Source organism: Emys orbicularis, chromosome 1 (assembly GCF_028017835.1).
Source record: "Emys orbicularis isolate rEmyOrb1 chromosome 1, rEmyOrb1.hap1, whole genome shotgun sequence".
NCBI lineage: Eukaryota > Metazoa > Chordata > Testudines > Emydidae > Emys > Emys orbicularis.
In genome coordinates this window covers 129,940,383-129,951,446 of record NC_088683.1, presented here as the reverse complement: position 1 = coordinate 129,951,446, position 11,064 = coordinate 129,940,383, and the positions used below count along the sequence as shown (strand labels likewise).

At 48.7% G+C, this 11,064-nt stretch overlaps 1 protein-coding gene across 1 annotated transcript; it reads left to right on the top strand.

Annotated features, from left to right (window-relative positions):
• Positions 1 to 3,187: 3,187 nt before the first annotated feature.
• On the top strand, positions 3,188 to 9,536 carry MCAT (malonyl-CoA-acyl carrier protein transacylase). Its single transcript, XM_065421582.1, has 4 exons — positions 3,188 to 3,616; positions 5,597 to 5,684; positions 7,893 to 8,110; positions 8,424 to 9,536. Exons 1-4 carry the CDS (start codon positions 3,188 to 3,190, stop codon positions 8,844 to 8,846), a joined length of 1,158 nt encoding a protein of 385 aa, XP_065277654.1. The 3' UTR covers positions 8,847 to 9,536.
• Positions 9,537 to 11,064: the final 1,528 nt, after the last annotated feature.

Here is an 11,064-nt window from a genome sequence, read left to right as displayed (position 1 = left end):
GCGCACGGGAACAGCAGTAGCATGGCCATCGGGGGCGGAGCTGGCTGCTTTGGTGGTGGCTCGGCCCGGCCCTGCCCAGCTCCAGCACGCAGGGGGGGAGGAAGAGAGGGGTGTCTGGTTTGGGGAAGCCATTATTCACTGTGAGGCTTTTGTTGTCGTTGTTTGTCTCAAGTCTGTCCCGCTGCGGGAGGAGGTGGAGGAGTTTGCAGAGACGTTTGCTGTTTGAAATGTCAGCGCTGCGCACTCATAGGAGTGGCCTACCCTAAAGGATCGCATAGCTCCAAGGTTAAATGGTCTAAGTTCCTGAGCCCCTTTGCTTCTGAAATAGTTTAGTGTGTCCACGGTATCAAAGGTTAAAGGGTTCAACTTGTCCACACCCAGCACTCCCTCCAGCGACTGCTGTGGCTGAAGATTGCAGCAGCAGCAGCTATTCTACTATTCTAGACCTAGTTCTCTCCTCTCTTCATATTGTCAGGTTACAAAGTAGCAGCCGTGTTAGTCTGTATCCGCAAAAGGAACAGGAGTGCTTGTGGCACCTTAGAGACTAACAGATTTATTTCAGCATAAGCTTTCGTGGGCTACAGCTCACTTCTTCAGATGCATAGAGTGGAACACACAGACAGAAGATATTTATACATACAGAGAACATGAAAAGGTGGAAGTACGCATACCAATTGTAAGAGGCCAATCAATTGAGATGAGCTATCAGTAGCAGCAGAAGAAAAAACTTTGAAGTGATAATCAAGATGACCCATAGAAGGTGTGAGGAGAACTTAACATGGGGGGGGGGGAATTCAATTAGTGTAATGACCCAACGAGCCCTCGTCTCTGTTTAGGCCTAAGTTAATTGTGTCTAATTTGCATATTAATTCTAGTTCAGCAGTCTCTCTTTGGAGTCTGTTTTTGAAGGTTTTTTGTTGCAAAACTGACTCAGTTGATTGGCCTCTTACAATTGGTATGCGTACTTCCACCTTTTCATGTTCTCTGTATGTATAAATATCTTCTGTCTGTGTGTTCCACTCTATGCATCCGAAGAAGTGAGCTGTAGCCCACGAAAGCTTATGCTGAAATAAATTTGTTAGTCTCTAAGGTGCCACAAGTACTCCTGTTCTTTCTTCATATTGTGTTTCAGATGGAGGAGACCTGGTGGTTTAAAAAAATGGGGAGAAATTTTATTTTAAAACCAAGTTTTAAAAAAAGTCAAAATAATAAAAATATACAAGTTTTACTTTTAATAGGATTTGCTGGGTCTTTACTGATGTAAGGGAAGGGTGCCAGTCTGAGCCAAGACCAGCCAAGTACAACCTGGACTTCTGCTGGGTCTGTGTGGAAATGGTAGGGGAAGTGTAGGCAGCAAGTGCACTGAGCTGTCAGTAAGGGGTGGGCAGTAGTATCATGCACCTGCACTTGGAGGATCACTTGAACTCATAGTGCAGTACCTTTACTTCAGTCTAGCCTAACGCAAAAATGGTTCTAACTGAACCAGTGCAGACTGCAGAGGGTAGAAGACTTTCTTGGATCTACTGTACTTGTAATGGTACTTATAACATTTGTGAAACGTTACAAGTGCTTTTGTGTGTGCGACCCCCACCCACCCACACACATGTAAATCTCAATTTATCTCCTCGTGGTGTTCCAGCAGCTAGTGGATGATACCTGCTCCCTCAAAATCCAGTACCTTCCCTACACCCCCATTTATCAATTAAGGGAACAGGGAGTTGAAGACTAGCTGGCCCATCTGACATGGACCCTGCCTACTTCCATCTCTGTATCCTAGGAGACATAAAAAAAGAAGACCATTAGTTCACCAATAAAAGACAAATCCAATCCCTCCAATATTAAGGGCACAACACCTAAGGCTTCTGTAATAAATATTTGGGAAAGAAAAAGAAACTACCTTGCATTTCCTATCAGCAATAGGTATAGCCCAGAGGATTATGAAAATCAAAACAGCAGCTCTATTCAGCTTTCATTTTCAGTAATGACTATCAATTATTTGAATATACTTCCAGCTACATTTTCTTCTCAGGAAAAAAAAATCAAATATATTAGAACAGCCCCCTTGAATATAACATATTCCGGCTGATCTCTTTGCTGTTTAGTTTGTCTGCTTACTTTAACCCTTAGGTTAAGGGGTATGCAACCATGTATCTCTTAGTAGGCCTGTTTGAATTTGTAAATGTCTTTGGTACAGAACCCACCTAAAAGATTTGCCTAAACTGTTACATTAAGCTGAGTTAAGGGTTGCAGTTACAATCCATTTTTCTGTCCATCCGAGAGGAAGGAGTGGATCCAGACAAAGTGCAGCCCCATTTACTCCTTAGACATCTTAATAGCATGCTATTGGCACTTGGTGGTCAATAGTACTGAGAGCCACTCAGTGATCTCAAGCGGTATAAGCGTGGTGTGGTGGTTTCTGTCCAAAACAAGACTATGCAACCCCTCCAACAGGGCTCTCTCTGTGTTGCATCTTGGCCTGAAGCCTGAGTATGAATTTTAATAAATCATGTTGTAAAGGTTCTGCAATCATTTGGTAAACAGGCTGCTCCAATAAATAATTTACAGGAACAGTTTAAGAGCGAGGTCAGGGACGGCCCTTAGTATAGGGTGGGTGGGAAGCAATATGTGCGTGAGTAGCCTTTGGTGTGTTATAGCTAGTGCTTAAAAGTGGTCTGGAAAAAGTCAGGGGGGGCTGTCATAATTTGGGAGCACGACTTTGGTAAAGCAGTGCTCACAGTGCATCCCTCAGCTCTATTTCTATTTTATTTTATTGCCTGGTCCGGGAGTTGACTCCTACCCACCCGGAAGCACTGTGGTAGGAGACTGAGAGTTGGGCGGGCAGACCTGATGAGCAAGTGGTGGGACTGAGCGTAAGGCAGCCCCTGTTGTGGCTATGGAAAGGTGCGGCTGGGGCGGCTCGTGACAGGGGGAGTGAAAGCCCCCGGTGGGTGCGGTGGGTCTCTCCGGTGGTTACAGTGTACGTGGCGGGGGGACTTTTTAGTTGGGCGGAACCTTTCTCTCGCATCCTGTTTCCCGGCGCGGGGAAGCCTTTTCCTACCGGCCTCAGGCGCGCGCCAGGAGCTCCATGTGGGGCCGCCAAAGCCGAGCCGTGCTGAGTTCGGTTGCCCTAGCAACGCGGGCTTCGGTGTGGGCCTGACTAGGCCTCGCCTCCCTCGCGGGACCCGCTATGTGCAGCTGGGCCGCGGCGGGGCGGCGGCTGAGCGGCTGCCGAGCGCGCGCCGCGCTCCCCGGAGCCCCCGGGCGGGGGGGCAGCTCGTGGCCCGGCGGGGGCCGGGCTGTGAACCTGACCGAGCTGCTGCAGAGCTCGGTGGGGGACGAGGAGCCGGCGAAGCGGCGGCGGCGGCCCCCCCAGGAAGGCACCGTGCTGCTCTTCCCCGGCCAGGGCAGCCAGTTCGTGGGGATGGGCCGGGGGCTCCTGCGCTACCCCAACGTCAGGGACATGTTCCGGGTGGCCGAGAAGGTGCTGGGCTACGACCTGCTCTCGCTCTGTCTGCGGGGGCCGCAGGCCGAGCTGGACCGCACCCTGCACTGCCAGCCTGCCATCTTCCTCGCCTCCCTGGCCGCCGTCGAGAAGCTCAACCACCAGCAGCCCAGTGTGAGTGGGTGAGGGGGGCGCCTGGCGCCCAGCCCCGGCTACCCTCCTCGACTGTAACGTGCCCAGGCCCATCGCAGGGTGCGGGGTCAGCGCGCTGGTGTCCAGCACAGCGCCGCGCTCCCTGGGCAGAGGTATCGACCGCCACGGTTTGCACCACTGTTGGGTGGACCAGGGCCAGATTTCCAATTAGGCACATGCCATGGGGCATCGGTGCTTAGGGTTGCCCTGTCTCTAATCACACAAACCCAAACACCCTTGCCCTGCGGCCCCGCCCCCCACTCACTTCATCACCCCTCCCTCTGTCACTCGCCCTCCTCCATCCGCACTCACTTTCACCAGGCTGCAGGAATGGGTACAGGCTGCTCTGGGAGGGAGTTTGGGTGCAGGAGGGGGCTTAGGGCTGGGGCAGGGAGGTGGGGTGCAGGAGGGATGGAGGGGTTCAGGCTCCAGCCGGGCAGGGCTTACCTCAGGCAGCTCCCAGAAGCGACCAGCATGTCTGGCTCCGAGGCTCAAGGATGGTCTTACATCTCTGCACGCTTCCCCTGCAAGCAGCCAAATGGAACCACAGCCAATGGGAGCTGCAGAGTTGGCGCTCGGTACACCAACTTGCTAATCGCACAAAACCAAACATCCTAGCCCCACCCCTTTGCCCCTTCCCCGAGGCCCCACCCCCTGCTCACTACATTCCCCCTCCCTCGGTGGCTCGCTGTCCCCCACCCTCACTCACTTTCAATGGGTTGGGATGCGGGAGGGGATGAGGGCTCTAACGGGGGTGCAGTCTCTGGGGTGGAGCTGGGGATGAAGGGTTTGGGGTACAGGAGGAGGCTGGGGGGGGAGAGGGATGTGGGTTGAGGCAGGGGTTGGGGTGCAAGAGGAGGTATAGCTCTGGGCTGATGCTGAGGATGAGGGGTGCGGGGGTGGGGCTCAGGGTTGGGACGCAGGTTTACCTCGGGTGGCTCCCTGGCAGCGGGGTTAAGGCAGGCTCCCTGCCTCTCCTGGCTCCATGCTGCACCCTGCAGGCATCGCCTCCCCCAGCTCCCATTGGTCGCGGTTCTTGGCCAATGGGAGTGCGGAGCCAGTGCTCAAGGCGGGGGCAGCATGCGGAGCCTCCTGGTGCCCCCACCTAGGAGTCGGACCTGCTGGCCACTTCCGGGGCGCAGCGCAGTGCCAGGACAGGTAGGGACTAGCCTGCCTTAGCCCTTTTAACGGCCTGGTCGGCGGTGCTGACAGGAGCCACCAGGGTCCCTTTTTTGAAAACCGGACACCTGGCAGCCCTAGGCAGCACTCAGAGACCTGCTGGCCGCCCCTGCGCCAAGGAGCCACAGTGACGTGCCAGTTGCTTCCGGGAGCTGCGCGGAGCCAGGGCAGGTAGGGAGCCTGCCTTAGCCCAACTGCGCTGCTGGACTTTTAGTGGCCTATTTAAATCTCCCAGATTGGTTTCAGTAGCCTCTTGGAGATCAAGGCTGATTCTGTGAGACTCCTGGCCAATCCCGGAGGGTTGGCAACCCTGCCGGTGTTCTAGGGGCGCCCTACCTCTAAAAAACTGTGTGCAACACAAAGGTCAGCTGTAGACGGGTGGGGGAGGTGCTGAAGATGCTGTGCCTAGGGGTGCCTAAGGTGTAAATCCAGCACTGACGAGGACTGACGTGAGACATTCGTCCAGGTCCATCATGTCACCATGAGCTTGCCCTGTGCGTGTAAACCTAAATCTTCCAAAGTGACACCTCATTTTAGGTGTCTCTCTTTTTGAGTGTCCAACTCAAAACATGATGTGCCTGTTAATAGTGCTGAGTGACCTCAGCTCCAGTTGAAGTCCATGGGAACTATATGTGCTTAGCACCTTGGAAAACCAGGCCCAAGGTGTTTAAAGTTGGGCACCCAAAAATGACATGGTTGCTTCTGAAATTTTGGGCTTTGGTTTTTCTCAGGATATCGTGATGTGGTCTAATTTGTTGGTTTGTATTTGTTTTATTATTTCAGGTCATTGAGAACTGTGTTGCAGCTGCTGGGTTCAGTGTTGGAGAGTTTGCAGCCCTGGTGTTCGCTGGAGCCTTAGATTATACAGAAGGTACTTAAAGGAATATTTCTAATTTCCCTCCACACACATACTACCCTTCCAAAACACCCCTCTATGACTTTTCCTTGCTGCTTCACCTCCTTTCCTTCTGAATATAAATGTCTAAATACAGTTTCTGCTTAAACTACTTAATACAGTATATTACATTTAAATAGAAACCATTACATATTATATACACTGAATCATAAAAGAAACATATTTTAAGCTTGATCCTGCAGTTTGTTGCATGTGGATGAAACATTTTTCCCAGTTGGAATGAAGTTGTGAGAACAGAATCAGACCCTCCATTTAAAGCTAGCTTAAATAGTTACTTTAGATCGGGGTAGGCAACCTTTCAGAAGTGGTATGCCGAGTCTTCATTTATTCTCTTTAATTTAAGGTTTCGCATGCCGGTAATACATGTTAACGTTTTTTAGAAGGTCTCTCTCTCTCTAAGTCTATATTATATAACTAAACTATTGTTGTATGTAAAGTAAACAAGGTTTTCAAAATGTTTAAGAAGCTTCATTTAAAATTAAATTAAAATGCTGATCTTACGCCGCCAGCCTGCTCAGCCCACTGCCAGCCTGGGGTTCTGTTCACCTAGGCCTACAGTGGGCTGGGCAGGGCGACTCGAGGTCAGGGCAGAGGGCTGGGGTGTGTGTGGAGGTGCAGGGCAGAAGGCTGGGTGTTGGGGGGGACTCGAGGTCAGGGCAGAGGGCGGGGGGGTGTGGAGGTGCAGGGCAAAAGGCTGGGTGTGTGGGGGGGTTCAGGGCAGACGGCTGGGGGTGTGTGGAAGGGCAGAAGGCTGGGTGTTGGGGGGCAACTCAAGGTCAGGGCTGGGGGTGTGTGGAGGTGCAGGGCAGAAGGCTGGGTGTGGGGGATGGTTCAGGACAGAGGGCTGGGGGTGTGTGGAGGTGCAGGGCAAAAGGCTGGGTGGGGGGGGTTCAGGGCAGAGGCTGGGGTGTGTGTGGAGGTGCAGGGCAGAAGGCTGGGTGTTGGGGGCGACTCGAGGTCAGGGCTGAGGGGTGTGGGGGGTGCAGGGCAGAAGGTTGGGTGGGTGTTGGGGAGAGGTCAGGGCAGAGGGCTGGGGTGTGTGGGGGGTGCAGGGCAGAAGGCTGGGGTGCTCGGCTCGTGGGGGTGCTCCCAGCCCCCTGCCCTGAGCGGCTCATGGCAGGGGGCTGGGAGGGATATGCCCTGTTCCACCCCCTTCCCCCAGGCCCGTCCCTACCTCTCTCTGCCTGCTCTACGGAGCTGTGTGCAGCCTGCCGCTCTCCCCCTCTCAAGGGCTATCCTGGCAGGGAGAGGGAGGAGGAGGGGCAGAGGGGCCGGAATGCACCAAGCTGTGGGAAAAAGCGGGGGAGGAGGGAAACTTGGCTGCCGCAGGACCAAGCTTCTGCCTCCTGCCACCGCAGGGGAGAGCGGTGGGTGGGGGGGCTGAGTGGGGCGGGGGGCCAGGACCCCCCCCCACTGCTCTCCCCTGCCGGGGCAGGAGGCAGAAGCTTAGTCCTGCCGCAGCCAAGCTTCCCTCCTCCCCTGCTTCTTCCCCCAGCGTGGCGCTTTCCGGCCCCTCCTCTCACCGGGCAGGCAGCGTGCCATTCAGAATCGGCTCGCGTGCTGTGTTCGGCACGCGTGCCGTAGGTTGCCGACCCCTGCTTTAGATATTTGGGTTGTAGCATACAGAAATTTTCACCTTGTGACAGACTGTTGAGACATCGACACTAAAAAAGTTTCCTAGATTTATTATTGATGAAGATTATAACTGGTTATAAATAAACTAAATTTACTATAAGCCTAGGAAACTTGTAATTTAATACATTACAAGAGGATTATATTCTTAATATTTTTAAAGAAATTAAATTGATCACTTGTGAAAATAGATTTTGTACGTACACTGTTAAATGTTTTAGTTTTTGCCTTAAACTTGCTTTCAGCAAATTCAGAAATGCTAACCTACAGATTTTTAGAACATATGATTACTGACTCTAAACACTGAGAAATGTAAATTATATGTAACTATTTTGAATTAAATATTGTGAAGCATGCACTGTTAGACTTCTGTAAAGGAAAGAGATGTACATAAGAGCGATGTACACAATTTATTTTAATGTTCTTTTTTGAAAGGTGGCTAATACTTGTCTACAATATAACATATTTTAATAAACTTAACCATTTTTCTCTGAGGTTTATGTTTATTTAGAATTTTTGTTCTATCTCTAGCCTTGTATGCAGTGAAAGTGCGTGCTGAAGCTATGCAGAAGGCATCAGAAGCTGTCCCAAGTGGGATGCTATCAGTTATTGGTCAACACGAGTCAAATTACAACTTTGCCTGCTTGGAAGCTCGTGAACACTGTAAATCATTGGGTATAGAAAATCCTGTGTGTGAAATTTCAAATTACCTGTTTCCAGATAGCAGAGTCATTGCAGGACATTTGCAGGTATTACTTCAAAATAAACATCTAAATACATTTTATTAATAGTTTACCATGCTATAGATCTGTAGGAAGGTTAACAATATTGGCACAACTTTGGCCAATGTGAACATGTCAAAACAAAGTATGTGGTTTGGGTTTCTGCAGTCCATGTCCAATTGTATGTTGTGGTCAAGTAGTACTTTTCTCTGAACTGCATGATTTAGGTCCCTGGGGGAGGATAAATTTAGTGTATGTTTTTGAAAGACGAATCAGATTATTTACTTTACACAATTCAGGACAAAGAGATATTAATCAGTGTTTTTTCTTTTTCTTACAGGCTTTGGAATTCTTGCAGGAGAATTCCCGAAAATATTATTTTAAGCGAACAAAAATGCTTCCAGTCAGTGGTGCTTTTCACACAAGACTCATGGAACCAGCAACAGAGCCTTTGGCTGAAGTTCTAAAATCAGTTGAGATTCAGAAACCATTCATCTGTGTCTATTCGAACGTTGATAGCAAAAAATATATGCATTCAAAACACATTCAACGTTTGTTAGTAAAGCAGCTTGTTTCACCTGTTAAGTGGGAACAGACTATGCAAGCTATATATGAAAGAAAACAAGGAATAGCGTTTCCTTATACATATGAAGTGGGGCCTGGGAAGCAGCTAGGAGCAATCCTCAGAAACTGCAATTTAAAGGCCTGGAAGCTCTATAAACATATTGATGTTTCAGAAGATGAGGAAGCAGAGGAAATGTAGTTTTGAAGGAAAATCCACATGATTTCCCCCCCCCCCCCTGCTTAATTTTAAATGATTGTATTACTCCTGAAAGGCAGATACGACAACCCTGAAGACTAAAGGCCTCTCTTTATCTTATCCCCAGAGGAGCTCAGCACACGCAATTGCAATGCAAGGTTTCCTTCCCTATATTACAGCTCCAGCATGCGTCAGACTTCCCATGGAAGGACCACTTCTAAGCTTCGGCCATTCAACCTGTCATTTCTGAGAGACAGCCAACAAAGATGCCAGTTTACTATTAGATTTGGGCCCGGTCCTGGTAGCAAATCCACACATGCAGGCCCTTTTACCCATGTGGAGTCAAGTTGAAGTCAGTAGGGTTCTGTCCATGTGCAAAGGTCTTTTTGCTGGGATCTAGTTGCAGAATCAGGCCTTTTAATAGTATTTTCTTATGTGGACTTCTGTTTATTAGGATCAAGAATTTATTTAGATAAGCTATTGGATTATAACAACTTTCAGTCACTACCATGTTTTGTTTTATAAAGTATCTAATCAGTGGGACAAATAACTGAAATGCTCTTTTTTAAAATTTTGTTTCTACAGGAAAAGTTTATTTTTTCCATGAGTCAGATAAATTAGAAAATTATTATTAGAAATACAATTTTCTTAAGGTTGTATTATTAATAAATTATTTATAAAACTCTTCCTCCATGAATTAGTGCTATCAGTGTAGTAATTACACACAGTCCATCTGTGGAAGGAAGTGTTTTCCTTCCTCTGTGCTCACTGTATTTCAAGATGGTTGTAGAGGGTTTCCTTTTCTAAGTTACCAGAGGCAGACATGACCTTTCACCTTTTAGCCACTGCCACCCCTCTCAAAAGCTTTACCAGAATTCTCTACCACCAGCTAGGTGTAAATAGTAGGCTTGAGTTCCCTGTCTGTGGCACTTTTTTAGATAATACAGCTCAGCCAGTGAGTTAGTTATGGGGCCAAGTTGATCCTTTGAACCTCTTTTAAGGAAGCTGAAAAATGGCTACTCAGTCTTTGCACCGTCTCCTTGCCCCTGTGCTTAGAATAGGGGCGGTAAGGAGTGTTGGAAGGTTAGTGCTAGAAAATGCTCTATGTGTGTCACCCTGCTACAGCCCTGTACAGAGGATCTTGGGTTTTTTGCCACAGCAATAGGAGAGGAATTCAGGTGCCGGAGGAGAGCTAGATCCCTCTGCAGCAACAGTAAGATGATTTTCTCATTCTACTTGTGGGTTGGAGTGTGCTAAGTTAATGAGCAAATCATACTGGTCCTGTATGCCATACTAGGTGCAGCTGGAGCATAAACATTATCTGGCCTCTTCTGCAAGTTCCTTCACTTCAGGTTAAACAATTGGAGCAGCCCCACTGAAGCCTCTGCACCCATCAGTGCAACTACAAGCTTACATTGTATATGGGCTAGGCTTGCTCTGAACACTGGGGGTAAATAATGATGCCTTGGGCCCCCTTTCCACCTACTCAGCCAACTAGTGGAGGTGCCCATAGAGGTTATGTGGTGGCTGTTTGCCTCCATAGCGAAGGAGGCAGGCTCTACTTTCCTTCTAGCCCTGCATGGCATTCCACTATATGGGATGATTGTTGTACTTAAGGCATATTGGATTATGCAGTGCCACTCACTGATCCTAGCAAAGTTCTCTGGGGAGCATTCCTAGCCAATGGTTGATGAATTAGGCCCTTAAATGAAACAGATTCTTTTCTTGTTGCTCAATGTATTAATGAATCTCCAGCTTCAAACAAGCATTCATTTAAAATAAAGAGTATTGTATCTAAGAATTAATCTTCCCCTGTGGAATCCAGTCCTCTCAAACAACAAATCTGTTAGCAGTTTTAAATGTAATCCAAAAACAGAAAAGATTATTATTTTGAGCTCAGATGCTGCATCTCATTCAGTCTAGCCTCAGCCACAGGGAAACACGAATGAAGCTTATTGTTAAAGAGAAGATGTTGGTGGCTATCTTCTTCAGACAGTACCAGACTGCCCACAGAAAAAATGTAGGTTTAAAAAAAACTCAAAAGAAAGAACAAATAATTCTCCTCTGGTTAATTATCCCTGAGGCTCTTGTGACAGAGCCTTAAGTCAGAACTAGGGGGAAGAAGAGGAGGGTAAAGACAAGCTATTTCCATGGTACCTATTTGAGAATGTTGAAACAATCATCATCCTGGATATTCAGCCCAAACATCTAGAGGTGCTTT